This window comes from Empidonax traillii, unplaced genomic scaffold, assembly GCF_003031625.1.
Source record: "Empidonax traillii isolate 1590-97213 ecotype Southwest subspecies unplaced genomic scaffold, ASM303162v1 scaffold286:size1162393, whole genome shotgun sequence".
NCBI lineage: Eukaryota > Metazoa > Chordata > Aves > Passeriformes > Tyrannidae > Empidonax > Empidonax traillii.
In genome coordinates this window covers 128,746-145,934 of record NW_020955479.1, presented here as the reverse complement: position 1 = coordinate 145,934, position 17,189 = coordinate 128,746, and the positions used below count along the sequence as shown (strand labels likewise).

The 17,189-nt window shown below is 46.0% G+C and overlaps 1 protein-coding gene across 1 annotated transcript in view; it reads left to right on the top strand.

The window, feature by feature from the left end:
* The window catches only part of CACNG4 (calcium voltage-gated channel auxiliary subunit gamma 4), a 43,002-nt gene extending 26,071 nt beyond the window's left edge, over positions 1 to 16,931 (top strand). Inside the window, exons 2-4 of the mRNA XM_027890370.1 lie at positions 6,172 to 6,255; positions 11,551 to 11,691; positions 12,526 to 16,931. Coding sequence (XP_027746171.1) covers positions 6,172 to 6,255; positions 11,551 to 11,691; positions 12,526 to 13,064 — 764 coding nt within the window. The 3' untranslated portion in view covers positions 13,065 to 16,931. The remainder of the gene's footprint in view (positions 1 to 6,171; positions 6,256 to 11,550; positions 11,692 to 12,525) is intronic.
* The last annotated feature ends 258 nt before the right edge of the window (positions 16,932 to 17,189 follow it).

The following is a 17,189-nucleotide window of genomic DNA, read 5'->3' as shown; positions in this document are numbered from 1 at the left end:
GATTCTTTTTTTCACTGGTTTAGAACCTGTAGAGAAACATGGTTAAGACTCAGGATAAATTCCTTTTAAAGACTCAGCTGAGCTGAATCTGCTTTGGTCTGACCATGATGGGCAGCTCATGCTGGCCAGCTGGTTAATGGCACTATGGGAGCCCAGAGTTATGGGAATGGACTTCTAATCTTTTTAGGTCCTGAGCATTTTCCGAAAATAAGACCTACCCTGGAAAAAAGTATGACAATAACCCCAGGTACAAGCAGTGCTCTTCATCAGATTCATCTTCAGGATGAAACAAAAATACAAACTGTCATATGGACAAATTTCCTGGACTGGCAGGACTCCGGGGGTGTCAGTCAGAATCTGTCTCAAAAACAGCCTCTGCTTTGAAGTTTCCAGCTCTCACAACAGCCAAACTTTTTTTTCAAAGGCAGACACACAATAAATGTGTATTTAACCTCCTGAGGCTTCCTCCTCTGCTGGCTCCATCCTCCACGGTGCTGAAGGCGGCTCACAGCAGCAACGTGGTGTAGCAAATTCACATGAGGTGTGTTTTGCACATGACCTGCATCAATAGTTCATGATTTCTTTTATAATGACAGCATTAAACATCCTCAGGCAGAGGCTCATGGGATCTGCGCTCGTTCGAGTAACTTGAGGACAGGCTTGTGAAACTCTCAGCAAACAGCAGGAGACAAATAATCAAACTCGGGGCATCTTAACAGGGGAAGTGCCAAGTTACAGGAAAACATCTAATGCTGTTCCTTGTGGTCTGAGCGCAGAGCTCAGGACTGGAATAGTTCCTCTTCGACCATCGGCAGCACAAAGCAGGTTTTGAAAGTAAGAGGAGGTGCATCACCCTTTCCTCTTCTCAAGGGTTATTTCACAACAAGAGGAACGAAAAGAAAGTCAACTTGGCAGCTGTGAGTGCTGTGGTGTCAGTCCAGTGAGACAGGGGAGTTGTACTGGTGGAAAATCAAAGAAATGAACACAGTGCACAGATAGATATTTTTGTGGAGAGGAACATTTTTTGGCATGTCTGATCTCCTTTGCTCACTATTGCTCCAGTCACGAGGCAAAAGGGCTTCAGAACTTGTCAGCAGAGAAATCTTCCCAAGGAAAAAATATACAACTGTTTCTCCTCTCCCCTGGCAGAGTCCAGCACGGAGACACCCACTATAAATAGTGTTTCTGGTGCTGAAGGGAAGTGTAAAGCCATGCCATTAAGGAAACCCAGTCCCACACGGATGGACACTGTGTTCAGGCAACTTGTGTTACAACAGCCCCACCCTGCACATCACGCTTTGCTCGTGGTCTGTGATGTTATCTGTCAGTCAGCTGTCCCTGCACTGATACATTCAGAAAACTTGTCATTTAAACATCCAGATATTCATGTGTTGCAGTAAATCAGGCTGACAGTCAGCTCTGGAACTGAGGCACAGCGTTTAATCACAGAATAGATGCAACAAGCAGAACCATCGGTCCGAATTTCCCAGGGTACCTCACTAATTGCCTTATTTTTAATATACAGTCAGCTCCTTGCAGCTTGCCTTCCCTGTATCCTCAAGCACTCGCTGTCAAGTGATCTTGAAAATAATTTCATTCCATGTCTTCAAACCATCCCAGAAGTGCCAGAAAGAAATCAGATGGTTAGTGGGATTTTAGGTGGGTGGGGGGTGCATTTACCTGCCTGCAGGTAACTGCTGGGGCCGTGTGGCCGCTGGTGCAGCTGACACTCACAGCCCTCCTTCCATCAGTGTAACTCCCCTGGGAGAACACCCTGATTAACTCTATTAATAGCGTGCATGTGTGTGCACCGAGTAATCTGTAGCTGCTCAAGGGCTACAAGAATGTGGGGAGTTGGCAGGGCAGGGTTTGATCCAAGGAGGTCCCAAATGTTCGGTGCCCCGTGAGAAAACGAGGCTTCTCTGCAGGTCCCAAACCTGATGTTTTACTGATTAATCCCACCAAGCAGGGGGGTGGGAGGGCTGGAAGCTGAAATGGTTAATGGAGCAGTGGCTCTGCAGAGGCTGTGGAGGCAGAAGGAGGCAGCAGCTCGGCCCGTCTCTCCTCATGTGTCTCCCGCTGCTATCGGATATCTCCTCCCGTGAGCGCGTGCTCGGAGCAGGGAGACAGAAATCGCTATTGACAGCAGTACCCCGCAGACAGGGTCCTCTGCTGCAGAGCTGCCCGAGCCCTGCGTGGTGGAAAGCAATTTTAAATGACAACAGAGCACTGATGTTACGGAGGGATCTTGTTGTGTGGGGATTTCAGGGTTAGGGCAGGGAGAAAACAGAGGTCCGGCCTGCCCCTGACAAATATTGTCAGACATTTAAGCGCTCTGTCTTCCAGTGCTGGTTTGTGCAAACACTTCCAGGGCACCAGGGAATGTTGTCATTGATAAACACTGACCACAGGAAATGGCTGTTCCAAAGACTTGGCTGATGGTATGGACAACAACAATGGGATTGTGAAATGAGTGGCCACCAAGTTAAAAAGCATTTGCATCCTTCAGCATTAACCTTCACTCTCAGTCATCAGAAAATAAGAACCCAGCAAATAGTCTGCAGTGGTAGAGGCAGGATTATTAAAGGATTATTTGAGAAAGAGCAAGGAGAAGGTTGTATGTCATCAGAATTCGGGATCGCTACTTTGAGTTGCTGTTGAAAGCTCTACGTATTCTGAGATCTCAAACCCCAAAACAAAGCTTAATCTTCACTTAGGCGCTACAGTTCCCTTCCTTATCACATTATCTGAGTACATCACACTCTAATTATAGTTGTCTGAACAACACTTAGTGAGAATGGGAAGTACTAACCTTGTTGGAGAAGCCCTTGAACACAAAGTAAAACCAAGTCAGAAACACTCTTTAGTTTTTAAATGCCAGCTAAGTGTGCTGCAACCAGGGGAAAAAAAATGTTCTTACTCCATCAATAGCTCTTCAGAAGATTTACCTCTTCATTATCATTAGCCCAGACCTTGAAGTCCTGGCTCAAAATTCAGAACAAAGTTGTTATTAGTATTCGGTAAAAAAATGCATTATAATATTTGTATTTCTAAAAGCATCATTTAAAATATATCAGTAATCATTCAAAGAAAGGAGTAATACAGCATCTCAGTGGGATATTATATCTAAACCTCAAGAGGTATCCAGAAGTGCTTCTCAATATTTTAGTATCTGTTAGGCAGTGATTGCATTTATTTATCTCTCTCTAGTGGGTACAGCAGTAGGAGTTAAATATTCCATCTTCCTCTCCGAAGGATGGAAGGGACTGTGTCCCCCCATACTCAAGGAAAGAAAAAAACCTCCCTCCCACATCACGTTCTGGGGTGGGAAATGGCTTTAATTGAGGCATTTCCTTTTTTGCCACCTTGGCAATTTTATAACTTTTGGGGATTTTTTTGCATTGCTTTACATGCCAGGCCATGGAGATGGGTATTCCAGCCAATCCCAGCTTTGCTTTGGTTTTATTTTTCATATTTAAGCACAAGTCAGATCCTGCTGTTGTGCTTTTAGGGCTGACCGCTGCCTCAATAGCTTCTCCAGCTAATTTTAATTTTCCCCAAATCTGAGTTTCAAAGTCTATCACTGTGGAAAAAAGTTATTGTTATTTTTTCCTAGTAAGCCTTTGTTACCTTGTGGATTGGAAGAGCCCTCAACACCCTCTACATCACCAGAGTGCTTGATAACAACTTCAAGCCTCACTGAGAGTTTAATAAGCTGCTGCTGAGTTATGTGGCAACTGTTAAGTTTTTATGGGAAAAAGTTATCCAGTCTGCTGCTGTTATTAGCTATCAAACACCACAGACACCTGAGAGGACCCTGAACCAGGATCTGTGCTCTGAACTACATCAGAAATATTGGGAAGAATATTTTGCATTCCTAAGCTTTGATACAGGTCCAAATTTCACAGGCACTTGCTGTTTCTATAAAAAATTTGGCCAGAATGACCAATCCCAGTATTCCCAAAAGCTGGAAATAAAAAGGAACTCTCAAGCTCATCCAGAATTTTGTTTGGAGCTAATTATCCTTTTTCACCTCTGCTAGTCTTGCTAATACTCTTTCATGTGAAAGGCTCCAAATATAATCACCAGGAAATGAAAGGCTCATCACTCCTGTCCTGCTGGGCCATTCCAGCTCTCCCCGTCTGCACCAAAGCTGGGGGAACTCAAGTGACCTGTGATACCTCTACTTTTGTAACAGCTCTGGATAAATTCAACAAACTACCTTAAAAGTTATTGGAGAATCATGGAATGGCTTGGGTTGGAAGGAATCTTAAGGATCATCTCATTCCACCCTCTGCCATGGGCAGGGACACCTTCCACTATTCCAGGTTGCTCCAAGCCCTGTCCCACCTGGCCTTGGACACTTCCAGGGATGGGGCAGCCACAGCTTCTCTGGGCAACCTGTGCCAGGGCCCCCCCACCCTCACAGGGAAGAAATTTCTCCTGCTATCCCTGCCCTCTAATCTAACCCTGCCCTCTGGCAGTTTAGGAAGTACCCAGAGTACAGTACCTACAGACAGTGAATTACAGACTGAGAGATGGCCCCACCTGCACACACCCAAGCACAGCCATTGCAAAGCCTATTTCCACAGGAAAATAGGATGGAAAGATTATTTAGATTTTTTTTTTTCCTTAATGAATAGAGAGGATAAAAAAAAAAAAAAATCATACACTGAACGTATCTCCTGTAAATTGTCTCACCGTAGTGGAGAGACTCAATGCAATGACCATCCAGCCTCAGAGGCCCCCTAATGCTGGGAGTGATTTAGTTCATCTGCCATAAAAACGAGCACTGGGATCTCTAAAATCCAGATTTCGGATTGCCTTGCTGGAGAGCCATCAGCAGCAACAGCCCCTCCGATGGCAAGCAGAGGGATGCACGGGCAGGAGCAGTCCCAGCTGAAGTGCTCCCTCCACCTGGCAGCCAGGACAGGTGTGTCACTTCCAGATGTGACACGAGCCACTTACATCTTGTTGCCAGCCTTTGAAGTGCTGTGCAGAGAAAGCCTGAGCTGTTCCTGCAATTAGAGTGGAGACATCATTTACTGGGAGAATTAAATGCGCTGTAGTAGCAAACCTGCAGTTGACACTCGCAGGGTGCAATTTAAATCCTCCGGATTAGTAATTCTTTTGAGATCTTTGTAATCATTGGTAATAGGTAGTGAAATAAATCCACATTTATATCCTACAGACTGCAGCTGTGCTTCTGTTAAAGTAGTATTAACTGATGGGTTTTAAATCCTTCTGCCAGCTTGAGCTGTAAGCACCGAAGCTCCTGTGCAGGGATAACTCATCCCGGGTGATGAATGTTCCCGAGCACGAAAGCACTGGTTAATGAATAATGAAAGCACCAAGGCAGAATCACAGCTCAGGGCTCACTCCTGCAGGAAGCTCTCTGGGGACAGGTCCCTGTGTGGCTCCCGGGGCCGCAGCGACCCAACTGCAGCTCAGGCTGGGGATAACTGTGACAGGGAAGAACACAAACTGCTCATGTAAAGCTTTACCTGGGTGGACGAAGTGCTGACTTGTTCAGCAGAGTGAGGGGTTCATCTGGTCAGCTCTGGCATTGTTCCTGCAGGTATCAGGAGTGCACACTGTGCCCTGACTCGCTGCACAGGCTCCCAGTTAACTAAGCAAATATGCCATTAAAAGCTGAGCCAACCTTGAGGGGGACATATGGGTTTAAATTGCAGCAGGAAGAGATTTATGGACTTGTTTTCCCAGCCTAGAGAGCGACTGAGGAGGCCTCAGACAGTTCAGCATTTACCAGTCTGATAAGGGAAGTCAGCACTTCACCAGGACGAGATGGGAGGGATGGTGGGTGTGGGATTGGCACTTGGCTTTGCCATGGAGACCCAGCCATGGAGCAGGGACCCAGAGTGACAGTCACCCTGGGAACAGAAAGAAGCTTTGCAAACTCGGTGTGCTTGCTAGATAAGCACAGTGCTGATAAAGTAAAGCATTAGAGATTAAAAAAAACTCAAGAGAACGATATTAGTTGCTGAAGAACAGAGCCCAGGAATCCTGGCTCTCCCTTCCTTCAGCTGTGCTTCAGCCCAAGCTGCCCAAAATTCATGGCTTTGGAGGTGGTTTCTTGTCAGCTTGAAAAAACAAAAGCACATTTACCTGGTTCTATTCCTTATGGGGTTTGTTTGCTTTGTTTTCGTTTAGGAATCTACAAAGGACACTGTTTCCGAATCAACCACTTCCCTGAAGACAATGACTATGACCACGACAGCTCAGAGTACCTGCTCCGTAAGTGAACACAGACCCAATGCTCAGGATTTACAGGTGTGGCCTCAGACACTTCCCTGGGATTCCCTTTTCTGAAGAGTAACCCAAGTCCGACTCTTTGCAAGAGACTGGCCCAAAGTGGGTGGCACAGAGCACGTGCAGCTCATGCTGCAGTTGACACAACCATCACCCTTGGGAACCCCCATTTCATAGAATCACAGAATCATGGAATCATGGAATGGTTTAGGTTGGAAGGGGCCTTGAGGAACATCTCATTCCAACCCTCCTGCCGTGGGGTTTCAAGGGTTTTATCCGAGGGTTTTCTTCAGCCAGGGAAACGCTCGTGATTTCGGTGCCTATTGTCTAAATATCCCATGGCAAGTTTTCAAATGAAAACTGCAGCTACCCATCCCAGATTGGCGAGGATCTTTTACAGAGGGAGTAATTATCTGGTTAGTTTATCAAAACAGGTTTGAGGAGTGGGTTCCAGCCCACTAGGAAGCTTTTCCTAATGCTGAAAACCCAACCCTTATGCAAACCTCATCCTTTGCAGCTGCTGAGCCACCTCCCCCTGCAGTGAAATTACTGCATTGTAGGAAGGAAGCTGAAATTTCTGCAGCTAACAGCAAAATCCCAGCATGAACATGGGCTGTGACTTCCCTGCCTGGCCAGCCAGCCACTGCTGCTCTGTGCTGGCATGTAATCCTCCCCCCAGAAGTAATTTCATCCACCAACCTGCTTGAAATGAGGGCAATGGTTTTGTGTCCTCCAGATGACCACTGTCTCTGCTGATGGCAAGTCTTGGAACCCGAGTGTTCCTGCAAAGTTGGAGTTGGATTCCCCCTCCCCAGAGGACTCCTTGCCTTGTTGTTCCTTCTGAGCAAAAGAGCTGAGCAGCCAAGCTGAAAGCAGTGCCCTTTGCCAGGGAGAGGAACTGCAGCTCACAGGGTGTTGGGAGATCAGGGAGTGCTGGCAAGGCAAAAAACACCTCAATTACACTACTAATTACCTGAAACACCACTTAGAGAACCACTCTGCCCCTCTGCTCACTTCTGGGCAACAGCTTTTAGTTGCTAAGACAAGAAGAAGGAAAAAAAAAAAAAAGATCTCCAAAAAGTTCCCTTCCCCAGAAAACCCCAGATGTTTTTTCCTCTTTGCTCATGTCGGTTCAGATCAGTCACAGCACCTGGGTGACACGACTTCTGAGCTCAGGCTGAGGCAGGGTGTGAGCACAGCTGCATTTACCTTTCATACAAAGCTTTGGAACTAATGTTAAATTGATGCCAAGTCAGCTTTAGGAAACAAACATCATTAGTAAAAGGGCTGTAAAGGAAAGGGGAATTAAGTAGCATCTTGATAAAAGCGCATTATGCCCTCCTTTATGTGGAGAAAAGTGAGAACTTGGGAAAAACAGCTCCGTGGTAAGACATGAGATCGGTAAATTGCTGTAAGTGCGCTTGTGACGGGTGTTCCTAAAAGCTGTTTTCCAAGGTGACTAAGTACAGATCTTAAAAACAAGTTGGTCCAGCCCTTTATGTCTTCTGCAAAATCGGTCTCCGGTGGCTCCCCCGCAGAGCTCCCCCTCTCCTGCACGGAGACAAGGCTTTAACTTTCCTAAGAACTGCAACTCCCCATGCATACAGTTGATTTAGAGATTACTGAAAGGTTCCACGTCTAAATCCAGAGGAGATGAGCTCATCCCTATGTGTAATAGGGACCAAATCATTGTCTAAGACAGGAGGATATTTGCATCCTGTTTCAAAGGAGACACGAGAGCTTCCGTCCCATTTCTGCCCTCTGCAACACCCTTGCAGTCTGCTGGCTCCATCTCATTCTCCACTCTTTCCAGCCATTTTTTGGCACAAGTTTCTCAGAGGGACATGTTGGGAATAATCCTTATTCTTCCTGCTTGGCTTAGACAAAGGCACCAACACCGTGTGCATCTCGTGCTCCTTGAAGGAGCAGCGTGAGGGGTCTCAGCTTGCTCCACAGTCTCCAATTTAATACAGGCTTCAGAGAAATTCAAGCATTCTAATGCCAGCAGGATCAAGCCCTGGTTCAAACCCCTATGGAAATCAGTGGAAAAAAAAATGACTGAGTTTAGGAGACCTTGGTCCAGGACGTGGGGAGGAGCAGCCTGGATTTTGCCCTTCGGGGTTCGAGCTGCTCCCTGGGAAACCAAGCAAATGACAGCACAGTGACGACTGACACGTGCAGAGGAGCTCGAACAAGACCCTTCCTGTGGAACCTTCCCTGTGGCAACACACTCCAATCTGTGTGTCTAAAAAAAAAAAAAAATCTCCTTCTCCTGGCTGTGCAGAGCCCCGGTGAGTGGCAGATGCACCACAGAGTGCAGTCCCCGGGCTGCCGCCGCATCGCCCAGCGGCACACGTGTGCTCCGGCCTCCCCCGTCTCCTCCTTCCCTCCTCTCCTGCTTCCCTGCTCCCCCACGTTTCTCTGGGCACACAGAAACCAAACTGCTCCCATCCAGCACATCTCAGAAAGCACGTGCACCTCTCCCTTTGCAGGAGGAAGGGTTTGAGCCGTTCTCATGCCGGGGGGTGTCAGGGCTCTCCTGCTCGAGGAGGGGCACTGGGGACCCCATTTCAGGGACATCTCTACGCTTGCACCTGAGTGCCACAGCATCCCCTTTTCTGAGGCTCTCAGAGGAGATGAAAAGCCCGAGCAGAGGCTGGGGCTGGCAGCCCATGGGGAGGAGCAGCATCTCCACTGAAGGAGGTGTCACCACACATAGCCGTGCACAGCGGCCAATGCAAACAGACAGGACAGTAAACAAGGCGGGGGGAAAAAGCAAGGGAGAAAGCAAAAACCAGATTGCCTTAATGTTTTTTGATGTGCTGTCACTTTATTACCAGTATCAGGAGACATATGTAAATTCTACATGGTACCTATGAGCTTCCTTTGAAATTTCCGAGCTGAAAGTACACATTGTAGGAAGAAAGATACTGGAGAGTTTTGCAGGAAGAGAACACTGTGTGGTTTGTTTCTCTTCACATTAATTACCTACTATAGAAGAATTATCTCTGGAGATTATTGCTACAAGTAGAACAGCACAGCCCTTCTATCTGGCATGTCTGGCAAGTTCCTTCCAATAGTATCAGTGAAGCGTTTTTGGAAAGCTCTTTGATGTAATTGAATTCGTTATAAACAGCATGGCCATCAAATACAGGAAATAACATCCAGAAAGAGTGGGCCACAGATTTTAAGCCAGTGCTGCCTTCAGCCAGGGCACTAAGAGGCAGTGATTCGGGGTGCCTTAACGTCCAGCAGCAGAGACTGACTGTGAATCATTTTCTAATTATTGATTCTAAAAACTCACCCAGAAGCCGAAGCGCTGTTGCTTTGGTACCAGCTGCGTGGGGATGCAGGCAGGACAGGAGGACGGGTCCTCACCTCTCAGCAGGCTTTGACCAGAGACCTTAGAGCCACGTCACTTGGATCTGGCAGCCCTTGCGAGACGCTGCCTGAATAGCAATGCCCCGCCTGAATGGGGTTCAGATCCCGTCAGAAAAGGCCCCGTGTGTGAGGGACACGTGCGGCGACGCTGCCACCTCGGGAAGGGCTGGGCTTTTCTCGCCGTTGCAGATCGATACGGGCAGGATCTTCCCAGGCGGGGACTGTCTTTTTGGGTTTGTGTTTGCACCGTGCTCAGGAGGGCTGGGCCGTGGCGGGGGCTCCGGGGCTGTCCAGAGCCCACAGAGCAAACACCCAGCCCTGCCCCTCCGCCCTCGGTGGGAGCTGTGCCACCAGTTACCAGGGGAGCGATTCACTGAGTTGGGAATGCCACGGCCATCAACAGTAAAACGAGAAGGCATCAGCTGTAACATCTGGCCGTTCCTCCTCGGGACACGGTGCCGCTCTCTGTGCGTGTCAGCCAGGGATGGCACCCGGGAGAGGCCGCGGCGCTCGGGGCACCGCGGCAAAGGAGACGTCCAGATGGCGTTTTCTGCTCTCCCAGCACTCAGCCCTGGGCTGCCCATGTCCTCCCTGTCTGCTCTGGGATTTCCATGCCCCTCTGACAGCAAATTCTGACCCCACTCACCTTGGGCATCCCCCCAGCACTCGCCTTGCCAGGACTCCCCTCTGTCCCTCCGTGCATTCACCTTTGCACAGTTCCCAGCTTTTGGGTGATCCTGTTTTCCACACCACCTTATCTCCCCTTCTCCAAAAAAAAAAAAAACCTCTCTCTCCAACAATAATATAACTCGGTTCCTCACTCTGCCTTTCAGGAACCCCTGCCAGCCTCTCCCCCTTTGGTTTTTACAATACAGAAATCCCTCTTCTCGCGCTTGTTTATTTTTTCTCAGCCCTTTTGTTCCCTCCCTGCCGCTTCCCTGTCGATTGCTGCTCAGTCTGGTTGTGACCCGACTTTGAAAGCTGGCTTGAAGTGGTGTTCTGATATTTTTGTGGGGGATTTTATGGCCCATGCTGGTGAACGGACTGAAGCACACAGAATTTTAAATGACTCTGCTTGACTGTCAGAAAACTAAACACAAACATCTAAGACTCACTTGTTAGAATTTCTTCCTTCGAAATCTGAAAGGTTGCAGTGTCCTTAATACCCACCAAATAAAAAGGTGTTATTAGCTGTGCTTGCTGGCAACATGGATGCTGCTGACTTCAAAAGCTGTGATTTGCTCACCTTGCACATGCAGCAAGGAACAGATCCGTCTGCTCCAGCCGTCCCAAACCTCGTAGGGTTCATAACCAGCTCATGAATTTTTCACAGCTGCTCCCTGCGTGATGCTGGGTCTTACTGTCACTTACCTCATGCTTTGCCAGAAATATTCTGCACATGATGGCATCAGATACTGTTGATAAGGCTGGACTTCCTAGGAGAAAGCTCAAAAGATTGAAGCTACTCAGCTGAGAGTCTGGCCACCTACCCAAGGTCTTGGCTCCCGAGAACATGCTCAGAAATGCAGAATCAGTAACAATTCTAGAAAAATAAAATTAGATATTGGGGAAAATTTCTTCACTGAAAGGATTGTAAAGCACTGGAACAGCTGCCCAGGGAAGTGGTGGAGTCACCATGCCTGGAAGTGTTCAAAAAATGTGTGGATGTGGCACCTGAGGACGTAGTTCAGTGGTGAACACAGTGGAGGTTTGGGTCGATGGTTGGACGATGATCTTAAAGGTCTTTTCAAACCCGAACAGTTCTGTGATTCTATATCATTCTTCTTAATGCTTCTCTGAAATGCCAGGGACTTTGAGACTCCAATCTCCACACTTGCACCCGAGGAGGCATCTGAAATGATTACTGTCTGTCTTGCTTTCCTACCTGTCTCCCTGCAGGCATCGTCCGTGCCTCCAGCGTGTTCCCCATCCTAAGCACAATTTTGCTGTTGCTGGGAGGACTCTGTGTCGGAGCAGGAAGGATTTACAACAGCAAAAACAACATCATTCTCAGCGCTGGGATTCTCTTTGTTGCAGCAGGTATGTTCTCCTTAAATTGAGTCCTTAAGAAGTGCTGCCTTTTGCAACTGAAAAAGGCTGGAGAAGCTCGTTGGCAATTCTTTCCGTGGCACCCCTTTCCTGGATTGGGGGCATTAACAACATCACACCAGGCAAATTCCTTCAGACACAATTATGTTCCTGAAGCCCTAAAATAAGTATATTCTAGAAAAAGCTTTTAGTTTTCCTGGAAGAGGAAGTGAAAATCAGTAACGAGCATGTTTTACACTCTTTAAAATGTATTAAACATTAGATGAATCAGGCATCTCTTCCACCTAAGGCCTTTTCCTTATTTTTAATATGGTGGCAGAAAACATTCACCTCTGATAGGTGAGCCTCTTTTTCACCCTAGAAACATCTGACCGAGTCAGCTCCATTGTTAATAGCTTTCCCTGAAGCCTGGATTAAACATGCTGCATTTAGATGAAAATTCAGCAAGGTGGAAGAGAACTTATCTTGATCAAGGTGAACAGCCATAGCCCTGAGCTCAACATGTATTTTTATCATTATTCTGAATGTTAGAATCCCACTGACAATATTAGTGAGCTCCCATATGCTGCTTCTTTCCCACTGTGGAAATGAAGAGATGGGGGAAAAAAAAAATCCTGCTGAATGTTTTGGCATCCATGACGTGGATCTATTGTTTGTTTTTCAAGAATAAATGGAACCTTGAGATAAATTAATATGAGATGAGTCAATAAATGTAATAAATTTAGTGGTTGCAATCCTTGAACCATTCAGGTCCAGAAGGTAACATGGCTTGAATTTCAGCTTCCCAGCCACATAAACCGCTGATTTATGTTTTCCTTTCTCTAGGTCTAAGTAATATCATAGGGATCATTGTCTACATATCAAGCAATGCAGGTGACCCAAGTGACAAGCGAGATGAGGACAAAAAGAACCATTACAACTATGGTTGGTCTTTTTATTTCGGAGCCTTGTCTTTTATCGTGGCCGAAACCATAGGTGTTCTGGCTGTGAACATTTATATTGAGAAGAACAAAGAGCTGAGGTTTAAGACCAAGAGGGAATTCCTTAAGACTTCTTCCAGTTCTCCTTATGCCAGGATGCCGAGCTACAGGTACAGGAGGAGGAGGTCCAGATCCAGCTCTCGCTCTACGGAGCCTTCTCCGTCCAGAGACATTTCCCCGGTTGGCATGAAGATAGCGAGCACCATCCCCATGAACGAGATTTCCATGTACACCCTCTCCAGGGAGCCCCTGAAGGTCACAACGGCTGCCAGCTACAACGCAGACCAGGAAGCCAGCTTCCTGCAGGTCCACAACTTCCTTCAGAAGGAATTTAAGGAAGGACTCCACGTCAACATGGTCAACAGGAGGACGACGCCTGTTTGAAGCACGTTCCTTCCTCGCGCTTTTTGAAGAAGTTATCAGAACAGGATGGGTCTGTCATGGGAGAGAAGGAGCGATGTTAAAATACCCTCTCACCTCTTTAATTGTGGCATGTGTTGAGGTAGCAAGTGGAGATCCTCTGGACCAACATAAAGATGTTACACGCTCGTAGCTTTTTTTGAAGCTATTTGGAGTTTGTTTCTTTCCGTTCTTGGTGTCACGAGATGAAGGCAGTTCGTGTTGCTGCACTTTTGTAGTGTGTACACAGTCTTGGAGAAACTGCAAAGGACTGGCCACCAGTGTGTTTTAAAGGATTACAGAAAAATTGTTGTACGACTTTTTTCTTTTTTTTTTTCTTTTCTAATATTGAGATCCCTTAATACAAACTTGCAAATATAATTTATAATCAAGCCCAAGGATGAATATGAACTACTCATCAAGTGAGCCACTTTCATCTGACACGGTGTAAACTTTGCCTCTTTCAAAAAAAAAAAAGAAAAAAAGAAACACACAGAAAAAAAAAATATTTTTGAAGGCAACACTTTCTAAAACTGACCTGTGCAACTGGAACCGTAGAGCACCCACGTACTGAGCAGTGTGGACTCCCGGATGAGGTGGTGAGGGAGTCCCCCATTTCTGGGTGTGAGGCATCCCTTGGGGCGATGCAGGTCGAGGAGAAGAGGGTTGGGTGCGTCTCGAGACCCCCCCCCCCCCTCGACAAGGGGAAAGATTAAAGCAGGTGGGACTTGAGCCTATTTGCAAATATCATTTCTTGCCTAATGTTTAGAAAACTTGAATTCCTCATCTCGACGAGCCCTAGTGCCTGATCCGGCGAGGTGCTGAGTGCTGTCTGTCAGGAGCCCCCAGAGACACTCCCAAGCGAGGGCGAGGAGCAGAGCCGAGCCGGGCCGGCCGGTTCCCTGCGCCTGCATTCCTGATTTCCTTACTGCTTCACAAGTGCAACACTAACGCTACTGGAAACTAAGATCTCTAAGCAACGGCGGAAGACGAGGAGCTAAACTAGCAAACCTTCCTGCAGCGACGGGAGCGGAGCGTTAACGAGAGCAGATGGCGACTTTGTATTTTTAAAAAAAAAAAAAAAAAAAAAAAAAAAAAACCAGAACAAAAAAAAAAATTTTAGTCACCGTTTATGAGATATTTATTAAACTCTTTTTATTATGAATAAGTGCCGCATGGTGCAAGGTATAGTTGCTTTTAGATGGAGATGGTGGTGGTTCGACCTGATTTAATTTATTTTGTGATGATGCATTTTACTTACGTGCAGAGAGCCCACTGCAAACTCTATGCATCACGTAAGGAGGGAACTAATTTGTACCCTTTGCTTCTGTGTTTCTAAAAGAGCCTGACATTTTTTTTTTTTTTCTTCTCCTTAGAAATTCCTGCTTTCATTTTTTTACACTTTTAGGCTTGGATCTCAAAGCTCGAGGGCCTGACTCAAAGGTAATTTAATTTAATAGTACTCGTGCTGATTTTAGTGACCACTCGACCAAGCCATATGAGAATGAGGTGCCCGATTTCCCACAGATGAATTAGATGCAGTGAGAGAGGAGCATCTGATTCCTGGAGATTCCTTTGAATATGCCCATCATCTTTACTCAGAAGACTAGAGAAGTGGTGACAAGGGGGAAAAAAAAAAAAAAAAAAAAAAGAGGATATGGAAAGCTTGGCTCACTGATGGTGGGAGATCTCAGCCAAACTGTTAAACCTCTTTAGTCTTAACTTATCCCGCGATGGCCGTGACTCGGTGGTGGTTTGGATTCAAGGCTTTCAGCTAGTGGAACCAAGTCCTCCAGGGAAACCCCGGAGAAGCTGCCTTAACATCCCAAAAAGCAAGTTAAACCCTTTCTCCCCCCATCTCCCCGCAGATAAACCCTGCTTAAGCCTCTCTCCTTGCAAGAACCAAGACACAATTCTCCATTCTAAGCGAAAGTCTTCCCCTAGTCGCTGTTCAGCTCTGCTGGGCCCTCAGCCTGGCAGAGCCACGTCGTTATTTTGGCAGAGGTGGGTTGGAGCCTTCATCCCTGCTCATTAAGAGTTTCCATTCAGGTTAAAACTCTGCTGGGATCCTTTTATCGAACCTCTGAACTCTGAGAGCTGAGGCGAACGGAGCGATGGGAACGATTTAAAAGCAGAAAAATGTTGTGCTACTTTCTGTATCAACACACTATGGAGAAAGATGTTACACAAGCCTTTTTAAAAAAAAAAAAAATATTCAAACAGAGGCAGACAAGAAAACTTTTTTACCTACTTTTCGGCTAGGACAACATAAAAGAGTTCTAAAATTATTAAAGTTCTTGATGAAAGGTTTTTTTTACAAGAATCTTTATGCTTTCAGACAATAAATTATTTCCTACTTTTTGAGACTTCGTAATATTAAAATACTTTGATTAGCTATGATAGAAGTAGAAGTTTGCAATGAAAAAAAAAAACAACAACCTTCTGTCTCATTAGTGTGTCATACTAAGTGCTAATTAATTTACATCTAATTATAGTCGATGTATTTTTCAAGTGCAATTTCCCAGAACTATTTGTTTCCCACTGTGTTAATAAACTAATAGTTAGAACTAAGTCCTCATCCGTGTTTACTGTAATTAAGAATAAAACCATTCCCTTTAAAACCAGGAGTTAGATATAGGCTGTTTCTCTGAACTCATGTACCTTGAACTGGAAGTCGACAGTGTGAGGTTTGCTCCGCGCGTTGGTTTTGTTCTCTTAATCGTCATTCTCCGGTGAATGTGCTTCAAACCATCTGATTCCAGCCAAAGTCCAAGGTTTTTCCTTCAGCCCAGGTCACATCTGCAGAGGCACGTGAAGTATTTTTACACCATGCTGGCGAAAATAAAAAAGAACGTCTTGCTGAGGGTTTTTGGGGTGTTGGGCAGAGCCTCCTCCCCCAGGGCAGGGCTGGTCTCAGCAGCTCCCCGAGGGGGATGCCCTGTCTCGGTCCGAGCCGGAGCATCTGCTCCTTCTCCAGCAGGCACCTTGGATAAACGGAGCTGGAGCGGGGATCCTGGGATGCTCATGGGATACGGGGCCTGGACAGGGAACAAAGGCACAAAGGAGATAACAGGGACCAGAGCTTTTGTCCTGTGGGAGAACGGGGGCTGCCACTGAACACTTACACAGTTGCAGTGCAGCAAATTGTTCAAAGCAAAAAAAACTTTTCACTTGACAATCCCAGTAAAAAAGAAAATCCTCAGATGATCAGTCCTTTCCTGTGGAAAACTTTGATTCTGACAAAACTGAAAAAATCTGCAGCATTCCTTGCCATGAACAGTTTTGCTCCATGGCTGATCTATCTGAACAGTTAGACTGTGCTCAGACTTTGAAACCGCTCAGTGATGGTTTAAAAAACCCATCTGTTCTTCCACATCTCTCTGGTTTCCCCAGCCAGCATCGAACAAATGAGCCCCATTTCTCAGCAAGGCCTGCAGATATCATAGAACCATATCATTAACAATAATCAGTTTTTTGGTATATAACATACTGTAACAGCAGAACTTAAAAAAAAAAAAAAAAAAAAAGCTATTGGATCAGATTTGATTTTCCAAGAAACAAAGTTTCAGGTGTATCATCAGCTCTCTCTTCCTCGTTTCTCATCCACAATAGGAGTAAAAAGAGAAATCACTTCAGCTGCCCAGGCATCTAACAATAAACTATTTTTCTATTTCCTTTTCTCTCTGTATGGATCACATATCCACAAGGGCTAATATATCACGTCCCTTGAGGCTACATTTCTGTCTGCAGTTCTAAAGTGTTATTTCCACTGTGCTTCAGTTCTACTGGTATAATCACAACCATGTATAATGTACTTAATCCTTACTTTTTAAATAAACCATTTTAAATGTATCTGGTTTTGTGTGGAGAGAGGTATATAGATTTTTAATTTCCAGATTCTCTGAGCTGAGAATTCTGTGTTTATGTTTTCACGTTTCTTCCTGTTTGATTCCAGCTGGAAGCAAATATATCAGAGGAGATAGAACTATTCTTATGGTCCCACAGACCACAAAATCTCCAAGATGAGCTATCCTCACAGTATGACCAGTTAGTTGGGTTGGAAACTAAGAAAGACCTTCTAGTTTCCAGCTTCAGTGCCCATTTTGAGCC